Source organism: Stenella coeruleoalba (genome assembly GCF_951394435.1).
Source record: "Stenella coeruleoalba genome assembly, chromosome: 1".
Classification (NCBI taxonomy): domain Eukaryota; kingdom Metazoa; phylum Chordata; class Mammalia; order Artiodactyla; family Delphinidae; genus Stenella; species Stenella coeruleoalba.
Genome location: NC_137169.1, coordinates 148,134,245 through 148,147,292, shown reverse-complemented (window position 1 = coordinate 148,147,292; position 13,048 = coordinate 148,134,245). Strand labels below are relative to the sequence as shown.

The window sequence follows — 13,048 nt, the reverse complement described above, 5'->3', positions numbered from 1 at the left end:
CACTGTGTTCATCCGTTCTTCTCCCAAGCATCTTTGAGTACCTTTATGATCATTATCTTGAACTCTTTATCAAGTAGATTGCTTATCTCCACTTATCTTAGTTCTTCTGGTGTTTTATTTTGTTGTTTTTTGGAACACATTCCTCTGTTGCCTCCTTTTGCCTATGTCTCTGTTTTTTATTTCTGTGTATAATATTAGGTAAGTCAGTTACATTTTGCAATCCTGGAGAATGGCCTCCTGTGGGAGACTTTCAGTGGGGCCTAGCAGCATAGTCTCCACTGGTCACTGGAGCTATATGCTCTAGCAGTGCCCCCTGTGTGGGCTGTATGGGCCTTTCTGACTACTGTGGGCACACTAGTAGGCAGAGCTGGCCCCCAGATGGCTGCCAGGCCCTCTCTGCCTCATGCCGAGGCTACTGCCCTTCTGGTGGGCATGGCCTGGACCTGGAGAGGCTGTCTGCAGGGCCCTGGGGGTCCTGGGCTGGTACCAGCCTGATAGTAGGTGTGGCCAAGTCATGGCATGCTGCGCCAGGTATCCAGGGGGCTCAGGCTGGTGCCACCCCCCTGGGGTGGGCAGTACTGGGGTCCCAACATAGCTGGCTGCAGGACCCAGGGAGTCCCAGGGCTGGTATTGGTCTGCTACTGGGCAGGGAAGCACCTGGTGCTAATGAGATAGAGGGAGGACCCCAAAATGGTGCTTGCCAGCACCAGTGTCCTCATGGCAGAACAGGTGCCCCCAAATGGCTCCCATTAGCATCTCTGTCCCCAGAGGGAGTCCCAGTTCCCTTCTGCCTCCCTGGAAGGCTCTCCAAGATCAGCAAGTGGGTTGACCTGGGCTCCTTTCATATTACTACCTCTGCATTGGATTTCAGGGCATGTGAGATTTTGTGTGAGTCCTTTAAGAGTGTAATCCCTGTTTCCTATGGCCCTCCAGCTCTCTGTATGCAAGCCCTGCTAGCCTTCAAAGCCAGATGTTCTGGGGACTTGTTTTCCTGGTACAGGACCCCCGGGCTGGGGAGAGCCCAGTGTGAGGCTCAGACCCCTTGCTCCCTGGGGAGAATGCTTGTAATTGTAATTATCCTCCCATTTGGGAGTAGCCTACCTGGGAGTTTGGGTCTTGCCTACACTGCATCTCTGCTTCTCCTACCATCATGTTGTGGTTTCTTCTTTATATCTTTAGTTGTTGAAAATCTTTTCTGCTAGTCTTCAGGTTGTTCTCATTGATAGTTGCTCTGTATATAGTTATAATTTTGGTGTGTCCAGGGACTTCCTAAACTCCACCATCTTGGTCATTCCTCTATTTCTAGTTTTTTGATGGTAGCCATTCTAACAGGTGTGAGGTGATATCTCATTGTGGTTTGATGTGCATTTCCCTCATGATTAATGATGTAGAGCATCTTTTCATGCACCTATTGGCTGTCTGTATGTCTTCTTTGGAAAAATGTCTTCCGATCTTCTGCACATTTTTCAGTTCAAGTGTTTGGTTTTTGCTAGTGAGTTGTATGAGTTCTTTATATTTTGGGGGTAATAGCCACTTATCAGATATGTGATTTGTAATATTTTCTCCCATTTAGTAGGTTGCCTTTTCATTTTGTTCATGGTTGCCTTTGCTGCACAGAAGCGTTTTACTTTGACATAATCTTACGTGTTTATTTTTGCTTTTGTTTCTGTTTCTGGTGTCAAGTTCAGAAAAAGCATCTTTAATACCTATGTCAAGGAACTTACTGCCTATGTTTTCTTCTAAGAGGTGTATGGTTTCAGGTCTTATATTCGTCTCTAATCCATTTTGAGTTAATTTTTGTGTATGGTGTAAGCAGCAGTCTAGTTACGTTTTTTCAACATCATCTGTTGAAGAGACTGTCCTTTTCCCATTGAATATTCTTGGCTCCTTTGTCATAAATTAATTGACCACATATGTGTGGGTTTATGTCTGGGTTCTCTGTGCTATTCTGTTGATCTGTGTGCGTGTTTTTATGCCAATACCATACTGTTTTAATTACTATAGCATTGTAATATTGTTTGAAATCAGGGAGCATGGTACCTCCAGCTTCATTCTTCTTGCAAAGATTTCTTTGGCTATTTGGAGTCTTTTCTGGTTTTATATAGACTTTAGGATTTATTGTTCTAGTTCTGTGAAATATGCCATTGGTATTTTGATAGGGATTGCATTGAATCTGTAGATTGCTTTGGGTAGTGTGCACATTATAACGATATTCTTTCAATCCATGATCATGGACTGTCTCCATTTATTTGGGTCTTCAATTTCTTTTGTTAATGTCTTGTAGTTTTCAGCATGTAGGTCTTTCACCTCCTTGGTTATATTTATTCCTGGATGTTTTATTCTTTTTGATGCATTTGTAAACGGGATTGCTTTCTTAATATTTCTTTCTGATAGTTCATTAATGTATAGAAATGAAACAGATTTTTGGGTGTTGATTTTGTATCCCATGACTTTACTGAATTCATTTTAGTTCTGATTTTTTGATGGAATCTTTAGGGTTTTCTATACGTAACATCATGTCATCTGCAAATAGTGATGGTATTACTTCTTCCTTTCCAATTTGGATACCTTTTTTTTTTTTTGCGGTACGCGGGCCTCTCACTGCTGTGGCCTCTCCCGTTGCGGAGCACAGGCTCCAGACGCGCAGGCTCAGCGGCCATGGCTCACGGGCCCAGCCACTCCGCGGCATGTGGGATCTTCCCGTACCAGGGCACAAACCCATATCCCTTGCATCGGCAGGCGGACTCTCAACCACTGCACCACCAGGGAAGCCCTGGATACCTTTTATTTCAATTTTTTGCCTAATTGCTCTGGATAGAACTTCCAGTACCATGTTGAATACTGTCGACAAGAGTGGGCACTCTTGTCTTGTTCCTGACCGTAGAAGAAAAGCTTTCAGCTTTTCACCATTGAGGATGATGTTAGCAATGGGTTGTCTTATATGGCCTTTATTATGTTGAAGTATATCCCCTCTATATACCCAGTTTGCTGAGACTATCATAAATGGATGTTGAATTTTGTCAAATGCTTTTTCTGCATTTGAGATGATCATATGATTTTTATCCTTTATTTTGTTAATGTGGTATATCACATTGACTGATTCATGGATGTTGAACCATCCTTGCATCCCTAAACTAAATCCCACTTGATCATGGTATACGGTCCTTTTAATATATTGTTGAATTCAGTTTGCTTATATTTTGTTGAGGATTTTTGCACTTATGTTCATCAGTGATATTGGCTGTCATTTTCTTTTCTTGTGGCATCCTTGTCTGGTTTTGCCTTTAAATAATGGTTTCTCCTTTCTGGTACTCACCTTACTTTTCTATGTAATAAACTTCACGCACATGCGCTCACCTCTTCCTCAGTAAACTTAATAATGCTCTCTGCTAAACTAGTCCTGCACTTCTAATTCATGTCTCATATTGTTATTAGATCTCTTATGTGTATCTGTGTGTGTATATATATATGTATATATTTCCACACACACTAAACTGTAAGCTCCAGGAATGCCTTTTCTTTTTCTTTTCTTTTCTTTTAATTTTATTAATACTTTATTTATGTCTCAGGACCTAACATAGTGTCTGACCCTTGGTTGATACTTAATAAAAATTTGTTCACCATGGCTTTGTTATTTTATTTCTAAATTTAGTGATTGTGACAGATGCTTGGATAGATCTTCTATAATTTAATTTTTGAATCAAATTTTTACACTTCTAAGTGGAGCAATTTTATATCTATACCCTAGGCCCATACTGCCGTTACTTGTTGACTATTTTTTTGTCTTGTCACCTCAAACAGATATCTAAAGCCCGAGTACCATATTCTATCCTAAAATGAAAACTACCTCCAGCTTTTCCTCTGAAACTGCCTATTCTGGTGGTGCTGTTCTTCTTTCAGCCACAACCTAAGACCCATCTTTATATCAGCTTTATTCCTCACTAACTCCCTCCTCTCAACATCACTCCAGTCAGCAAAACTTGTTGTTTTTCAAAGAATTATTTTTTGCTCCATGCTTAAGTAAAGGATGACGGGATATTCTGACAGATAGAATATTGATTTTTTTATTTATTGAAAATGTCTTATAGGAAGTATATTAGTAGGTTTTATTGTGTTCAAGGAGGAAACGACATATTTATTTAATAAACCCTTTGCTTTCTTTTCCTCAGATTGATGCCTCATCATTTACGTTGACATTTTTTGGTCAAGGGTACAGCCAAGGCTTTGGTCCTGATAAGAACAAACCAAATATCAGAATTTGTACTCAGGTGAAAGGACCAGGTATTTCACATGTGACTTAAGGATGCTTGGGAGTTTTACATTGTCTTAAGCTATAAAGTGGTGTGCTATTACAGCAGTTTCTTTTTAAAGTTTGTTTTAGAAATAAATTTTGCACAAATTATTTAAGTAATAATGATAAATAATTCTGTCAAAAGAAGGATTGGAATTATTGGTATCATTCAATTTTATTGTTGTGTCCCTCTCACTGTTTTTTTTTCTTTCAGTATGATTCAGTAATTCTGAATGGAATTTTTAATATTAAGAAGACAAGGGGCTGATTGATATTTATCTGTTCTATTTTTATAGTCAAGGGTCACTTTAAAGCAGTGTAGTTATAACATAATCGAAGCTGTGATCCAAGCTTTTTTGGAGTCTGGATCACCCTGACATTGTTTGTAAAGTGTGTGTACATGTCCATTTTTCTGGGCAAGGTAAAAGTTTTGATAGATAGTTAAAAAGGACTATCACTCCAAAACATTCAATAACTTATGCTGTAAATTTTAGAGAACTGTACAGAGACAATCCCACTTGTGAATTACAGTATAAGTTTAATTACCATCATTCCTAATAGATCACAGGGGGTCTGTTGTGCAGTTTTAATCAAGCCCAATAGCAAAGATATCTTTGCATCTTGCCTTTTTTTCAAATTTCCACCTGGGTTTTTAAGAAAAGCTATGTTCTTATTTAACATGAATATAAACACTAATGTTCTCCTTGTTTATAGACGTCTTTTAAAGTTACTTCTTAAAGTTAGACTTCTTTGAGAGTTACTCAATTGTTCTTTAAGAAATGGAGTCTTTTTTTAAAAGTGAAGTTTGATGTATTTGATTGAGAAAGATCAGTGTAGTGTATGAATAGAGAAACAAGAAACAAGTAACAAGAGTTACTCAATTGTTCTTTAAGAAATGGAGTCTTTTTTTAAAAGTGAAGTTTGATGTATTTGATTGAGAAAGATCAGTGTAGTGTATGAATAGAGAAACAAGAAACCTAGGATTATTGGTAAGAGTGTGGACTTGAGCCGGCTGCCTGCATGTGATTCTGGCCCAACCACTACCTAACTTTGTGAATTTGAATGAGTCTCTTAACCTCTCTATGCCTCAGTTTCCTCATCTGTAAAATCAGTATAAAATAGTACTAGCCTAGATTGTTAGGAGAATTAAATGAGTTTAATGGATTTAAAGCACTTAATACAGTTCCTGACACTTAATAAGTACTATATACATGTTGTTATTTTTGTTATTACATGAACAGAGTATTTATTGAGGAAATTCTGTACACTGATACTTAGATATAAAATCTACCATTTGATTTTTGGGTGTTGTTGAATGCATATTTTATGAATACTTTCTTTTTCTTTCATCACCTGTTATCTGCAGAAGCTGGCTATGTGGCTACCCCCATAGCCATGGTCCAGGCAGCCATAACTCTACTAACTGACACCTCTGATCTTCCTAAGGCGTAAGTCTGGTTTTCTTCAAATTTGAAGATATCTTTTTCATTTATGTTATACTTTAGCTTATCTTGGTTCAGTTTTCAGGCATTGGGTTTGTATATAAGCATTTACAGTACCTTTGATCCAAAGATAGAGGTAAACTTAATATTGTGAGAAGGACGGTTCCTTACTGGCCTCTAGGAACAGTGCAGAAGTAAATGAGAGGAGACAGAAAAGTTTGAGAGCCATGCTTCAGTTCCTCCTGAAAATAACTCAGATCCAAAGTCAGCTACTCAAAAAAAGGTCCCTGTAGTTAAATGTTATTGGCAGGAGCCCCTAATCCATGCTGAATGATACCCAGCTGGCAGTGGGAGCCGTGACCCCAAGCATGAGTTGATTCATGGCATCCTGGCTAGATAAGTATCAAGTGAACTATCTTTCTGGAGCATATAGCTGTTACCCTAAAAGTAGGCCAACTTTACAAATGAGCATAGGCCTGCAGGCTTAGAAACAAATAAATTTAGGTCTGACCTGAAACAGTAGTAAGTAATAAACATAAAAATTATATAAAGTGAAACCTAATTAAATTTTCTTCAAATATTTGTATACTCTTTGAAAATATTTAGCATTTTCTAAATGTTACCCATTACATTTAAAGAAACTTCTTTTTCATCCAAATTGTCTTGTTTATGCTTTAGTAATAATTGATTACCTAAATTTATTTTGCCCATGTGCATATTTGATCCTCCTGAGTCTAAGGGCTGACTTCATACACAGCAGCTGTTACTTGGGTTAATAACCCTCAGTGTGCCCCTTCCAACACACACACCGGTATCATGGAAACAGTCTCATTAGTCACTGAACCAACCTAGATGGGTTTGCTGGGTACTAGTTTACTTTTGAATAATAGCTCCTTGCTCATTTGGCTGATTTTAGGAATGGAACCAAAACCAGTCCATTATGGAATCAAGAATCAGGTTTTCATAAGCTCTGCATTGATTTGATAGCTAGTCCTCCAGTAAATCACACTAGCAGAGGAAAGGGCTGGAGCTGGGCTTTGTGCACTGTTTCATCTTGTTATTGTCTTACAGGGGTGGGGTCTTCACTCCTGGAGCAGCTTTCTCCAGAACAAAGCTGATTGACAGACTCAACCAGCGTGGCATTGAATTTAGTGTCATTAGCAGCTCTGAAGTCTAAACGTTTGAATAATTAACCGAAGTCATAAAATGCATGAATTAACAGCTTTTTAATTTGATATTTGAAATTCTTCTATAAGCCTGTCTGACTGTATGTGGAAAAGATTGTCATATCTAAAATATGTATATAGTACAAGCAGGGAATTGTACCAGCTTACCATAAATTTCAAATCTTAGCTGATTTTTGTGATTTTATTGCTTGTGAGAAAAAATTAATATTTGACTTTTTCATTGAAGAATTCAAGGTCAGTTTTTTAAGTGAGCTGGAAGATCAGAGGGTGGGATGGGTGGCTCTCTCTGTGTGGCTGACACGCCCAGGCTGGTGGTCATGTAAGACGGCAACTGCTCTTTTCCTCGCCATGATATTGAATGGGATCTCACTTCCCCATGAATTTCTCTGCATAGTGTAGGCCTTTGCCAAATGAAACTGCAGTTTTTGCTATTTTAGCCTACTTTTTCGCGCATCCACACTGACTGATTTTGGACTCTTACCTAAGTTTAATAATAAAGGATTGTCAATTGAACAGTGGTTCTGTGTTTGGACGTGCCTGTGTATTTGAGTAGTGGTAGAAATGTGCTTCCTTAGTGGTCTGTGTACTGCTAATAATTGGGCTTATCATTCATTTTCCCTGGTTCTATACCTGTGTGCCTTAGGTTTAAGGATATAGCTGCTAAGTTTCTATTGATTTTCACTGCCTAAGCAAAATTTTTCTCTAATTTACTTTTTATATTTTAACCAGGTTTCCACTGAAGCCCAAAAATAAGGCAAAGGACTTTTCCTTTTGTAATTAGCATATAATAAACACACGTTAAGTGTTCTGTTACGTTCATTATGTAAAGAGGACAGCCATTGCCTTCATGGAATTTCTACTCTACAGTGAGAGGCATGACATTGATAGGAATCTTATTCATGTTGGGAGGTCCATCTGTGCTGCCTGTACAAAAGAAAGAGGGTCTATTTAACTTGAAGAGGGAGATCCTTGGTGATAGTACTGTCCATCCTAACTTTGCTTCCTCTGCCCAGGGCTGGTCGAATCGGGTCTCAGCTGTGCATTAATTTGTGGGACCTTAGAAGAGGTTTTATCATCTCTAAAATCAGGAAGATGGACAAGAGCAAGAGATCTCATGACTAGCTGCATATCCAAACCACAAACAATATAGGTTCCCCAGCGGACCCCAGCAGTTTGCATTCAGGAGGTATGACGGTTGGGCCCTAGGAATCCGTGGCTTAGATCTGCACTTGGGAGCTACTGGCTGAGACTCCATGTGCATCTTTCCACTTTTGCAACGTGTGCTGTGTTGTGCTCTAGTGTTGATGCTGATATATGACCACCTGTGTGACCCTGTCCTCCAGCTTGAGGTACAAGTGTCTAGTCCTGATATTCTTTCTAACCCTCCAAGGCTCCACCTGCTCACTTGCAGAAAGTATATTTACTTGCCTCAAGCAAATTGTCCAAGAGCTTTAAGTCTCAGTCCAAGAGGTAGAAGTCGTTCCTGCTTCCCATGGCCTCACTGCTATCCTGCCTCAAGGACAAAGGCTTTCCTGGGTTCTATGATGCTTTGCTGACCCTTGTCCCTGCCATCACCAACATGGAGCTCCACACTTGGGCTCCAGGGTTACAGGTTATATTTTAGTTCATGTGCATACACTCAGCCAGGACCTGAGCTACAGGCAAAACCCAAGCCCCTCCCATAAGCCCTTGGGTCCTGGTAGTAAGCTGAAGTCACCAGCCCAGATGCCTCTGCCTTCCCAGGTAGACTCCTCTTGAAGCCCTTGATAGCCTCTCCTGCCAGTAGAGTTTCAGTGCCCCTAACTTTATATTTTAGGGAGCAAGTATTGGAGTTGTCACCTCTGTTGCCTCCTTCCTGTTCTTATGCAAATCAGTCAAACTGCTCCTTGGGACAGTCCTGCATATTAAGGTCCCAGGCCTTTGGTTAGGAATGCAGTCCCAGAGTCAGCCCACTGCTTACAGTGGCCTGGACAAGCCTCGTTTGTTTAACCTTTAAAGCCTCAAAATGGGGAAAGTAATAGGGCCAAATTCATAGAATTATGGTGAAAATTAAATGAGCTCACAGATGTATAGCACTTAGATTAGTGTCTGACACACAGTAAGCCCTGGATAAGTCTCTGTTATTGCTGCTATTGTTAGTCTGTCTAAGGCCGCAAAAGTTTTCTTTACAAGCCTTTCCCCAGAGCACTCAGTGCCCGTGGGACTTAACTAAGACTCATCTCAGTTCTTTGTGGAATCAAGATCTCTTCGAGATTGACTAATTCCCGGCAGATGTCATAGTAAATCTTAACCTCTGCCACCCCAGGCCCTTGCACTGAACAGGTCCCACAGTATAGGCACTTAACGATGCTTAATGAATTGAACCTATTTCAAATAAACCTATGAAGACCGAAAATAAGTGGAGGTAGAATATCAAATTTGTTCAGAACAAGGATACAAAATGAGGGGCATGAAATAACCATTCTCTAGGTGAGACAGCAAGAAACTTACAAAAGAGCTTTTATTTGAAGTTTGGAGCTGTTAATCATGAAAATATTAACGGCAGTTGCTTATCAATTCCTCTGTGTGCCAAGCACATTCTAAGTTCTTTATATTCTTTTATATTTGTTAACCATCTGCAGTAAGTACTGTTACCGTTCCCCTGTAACAGATAAGGAAAGAGACTTAGGGGAAGTCGTTTGCCCCAAACCACACAATTGATTAGTGATGGATTCAGCCCCAGGCAGTCAATCCCAGAGCTCAGAGTGCTGACCATTCACCTTTCATATTTCCCACCTCACCTTCACCCTGGTTATGGATTCATTTTTACATGATTTTAAATCAAATTGAAGAAGAGTTTTGCTTAAAAGTGGTATAACAGGTTGAGTGAGTGGGAAATGGGTTGACTAGGTTGAGTCCACAATTCAGCTCTGAGAGCCAAGTTAACTAAGCTTATTAGCTACACAAATAATCTTTCCAACTCAAAGCTCAAATGTTTCAGTTGGTGTAGCCTCACTATTCCATATGCAATAAACATTCTCTCTTCTTTTTCACTATAAGAGCAACATCATTTTTCAGTTTCCACAAGCTGGATTCAAGTAGGTCCCCAAAGTCCTTCAACATTTGTGACTGCTGGTGTACAAATGGTCGAAGCATTTGATCGTCTTCCTAAAAATAAAGAAAAGAACAATATTGTTGTCAAACCCAAGTTCATGTGCCCGACGCACAGTGAGGCCAAACTGAAATGGTGGAGTTTGGAGCAGAGAAACTTGTATTAGTCAAGGAGGCACCAACCCTAAAGATGGGAGACCTAGACTCGTCTCAAATCCATCTTGCTGGCTGGCCAGGGGTGCAGGGTTTTTTAAAAAAAAAAAAAAGTAAAGGGGAGGGGGTCTCTGTGATTTCAGCTTTCCTGTAAGACTTCAATTGCAGACTTCCCAGCACTGTCTTGGGACTCGTTGTGTCTGTCATTGGTGAATGTGATTGATCTGTGTGTTCCTGCAAAGCAAACTAGTAAATCATGGTCTTGTGATCCCTTAACTTCTTTTTAGGAGAAAGCAAAAGCAATGGTTGAGGCATTTTGTTATTTACTTCGTGATGGTTCAGGAGTTTCAGTTCTTAATTGATCTTCCCAGTGTCACCAATTTTAAGTCCACTTGGGGCCAGCCAGTTGAAGCCACAGGACATTATCTCCACAGTTTGGGGTCATAAGTCAAGGCATTACTTTAAGCTAACAATCATGGAAAAGATTATGTTGGGCTTGCTTTTCCATTGTTTCTGCGTTCCCTCACTCGCCTAGTTAGTAACAGCTTGAATCTGCTCTTTGGAACTCAGGGAAGGTCTAGGAGACTAAAGACTTTCTATAAACAACAACAAACGGGGGACACAGAGGGGATTTTGTACTCAGGAGGGCCCCGCAGCATCCTGCTCGGTTTCAATATTAGTGGACTCACTTCATTACAGTAAAAGTACTGTGTGTGTACATGAGTGGGGTGCCCAGCGGGTTCTCCCTTTGGGCCAGAAGGCTGCATTTGAAAGCTGCTACCAGAGGCGACAAGTCACCTAGGAGCATGTCCTGTTTCAGGAAGGCTGCCTAAATGACCCTTTACTTACTGCCAACAGGGAAAATTGGTGAGATAATCCAAATATTTGAGATTGGTATGGTATATATTCTTTTAATACTGTAGAAGTTCTGAGGTTTGCACAGGACTGTGTTGGGTGGGGATTCTCCCACTGAGAGTTGGTTGATGTGTCCTCTGCCCCATAGGAGCAGGTATCCCTGAGCAGGGATTGCAGGGCCCACTGTGGCCAGAGCGCCAGTGAGCAACGGTGGAGGAGGTGACGGTGGTCACAGAGACGCGAGCAGGCAGGGGGCCGATAGTGTGTCGTGGCATCTCATTTTAGTTTCTGTTTCCCTGATTATTAGTGAAATGCCCGCTCAGATACTTTGGCCATTTTTTCCAGTGTGTTTTCCTACAAAGAGAAGGAGTTGTCTTTCTCTTATTTTAAAAGTATGTAGGGACTTCCCTGATGGCGCAGTGGTTAAGAATCCACCTGCCGATGCAGGGGATACGGGTTTGAGCCCTGGTGCAGGAAGATACCACATGCCGCGGAGCAACTAAGCCCATGCGCCACAACTACTGAGCCTGTGCTCTAGAGCCGGTGCTCCGCAGCAAGAGAAGCCACTGCAATGAGAAGCCCGCGCACCTCAACAGAGTAGCCCCCACTTTTGGCAACTAGAGAAAGCCCGTGTGCAGCAATGAAGACCCAACGCAGCCAAAAATAAATAAATAAATATATTTTTTTTAAAAAAGTATGTAGTTTATATATTCTGGATACTAATCTTTGATGACAAATAATACACATAGATTCTCCCAGGTTGTGGCTTATAACTTTATATTTAGCGTGTTTATCACACTGGTTTTTCCTTCTTTTTTATTGTGAGGTGTACAGACAAAAGAGTACCCAAAATGTATGCGTAGGTACAGTTAAAGTGAACATACCTGCTCAAGAAAGCACACTGCGTCTTGAGCGCCTCCTGGTCACACCCATTTCTCTACCCCCCAGAAGCAACTACTAACCTAAATTGTGTGATAATCATTTTCTCGCCACCTAGAATGCAGCCCTAAACAGTATATTTTGCCTGTCTTTTGGCCATTTGTGCCATAAGTTACTAATCTTCTGTAGGTGTACATTAAGGTGTTTCCATTTGGGGGCTGTTATGGAAGATGGTGTTAAAATACAGCCAGTGCACGAGTGCTTGGGTTCCTACAGAATTTTTCAGCTGGTCCATCATCTGAACTACAGAACAGAAAATGACTTGAGTGACTATTTTCCCAGTTCTCTCAAGAATGGTGTATAACTAGTACCATTCTAGATAGATAGGAGAGAAATTAATTCATTACATACATAGGATGTCTAGAAAGGTGGTTCTCAAACTTGAGTTTAAGGCAGAATCATCTGGAGGACTTGTTAAAGCACAGATTACTAGGCCTCACACCCAGAGAGTCTGGTTCAGCAGGTCTGGGAGGGGACCCTGGAATTCGCATTTCTAACAAGATCCCAGATGATGCTGAAGCTGCTGGTGAGAAGACCACACTGTGAGAACCTCTGCCTCAGGGCATTAAGGTGCAGAGAAGTGCAGAACCAGTTTACTCTGTGGAGAAGAGGAGTTGAGTTGCAGGCTTACAGGGTAGATGCATCTTTGACTTTTATTAGATAAATGGCAAACAGTTTTTTAAGTTGTTGTACCGATTCATACTCCTTCCAACGTGGCATGAAAGTTTCTGTTGCTTCATAGCTTTACCAAAACTTGATATTTTCAGACGGAAAATTTTGCCAGTATGGTTACTTTATACTAGCATATCACTGGTTTCAATTAGAGTTTCCCAAATTATTAAAGAAGTTAAGCGCTTTCTCATATATTTATTGGCCTTTTTTTTTTTTTTTTTTTTTGCGGAACGCAGGCCTCTCACTGTTGTGGCCTCTCCCATTGCGGAGCACAGGCTCCGGACGCGCAGGCTCAGCGGCCATGGCTCACGGGCCCAGCCGCTCCGTGGCATGTGGGATCTTCCCGGACCGGGGCACGAACCCGTGTCCCCTGCATCGGCAGGCGGACTCTCAACCACTGCTCCACCAGGGAAGCCCTA

The 13,048-nt window shown here is 41.0% G+C and overlaps 2 protein-coding genes across 3 annotated transcripts in view; one reads left to right on the top strand and one right to left on the bottom strand.

Moving 5' to 3' along the window:
• The window catches only part of SCCPDH (saccharopine dehydrogenase (putative)), a 40,910-nt gene extending 33,498 nt beyond the window's left edge, over positions 1-7,412 (top strand). The window contains exons 10-12 of one of the 2 annotated variants that reach the window (XR_013827000.1): positions 4,170-4,268; positions 5,658-5,739; positions 6,805-7,412. Coding sequence is in view for 1 of the 2 variants with exons in the window: in XM_079912319.1 (XP_079768445.1) it covers positions 4,170-4,281; positions 5,658-5,739; positions 6,805-6,910 (300 nt within the window). In the remaining variant the exon portion in view is untranslated. Of the gene's footprint in view, positions 1-4,169; positions 4,282-5,657; positions 5,740-6,804 lie in introns of both variants that reach the window. The other variant, XM_079912319.1, reaches the window with a different exon arrangement.
• Positions 7,413-9,909: 2,497 nt separating this feature from the next.
• Positions 9,910-13,048, bottom strand: part of LOC307176109 (kinesin-like protein KIF28P) — an 85,540-nt gene continuing 82,401 nt past the window's right edge. The window contains 1 exon segment of the mRNA XM_079901916.1: positions 9,910-10,067. Within this exon segment, the coding sequence (XP_079758042.1) occupies positions 9,915-10,067 (153 nt within the window). The 3' untranslated portion in view covers positions 9,910-9,914.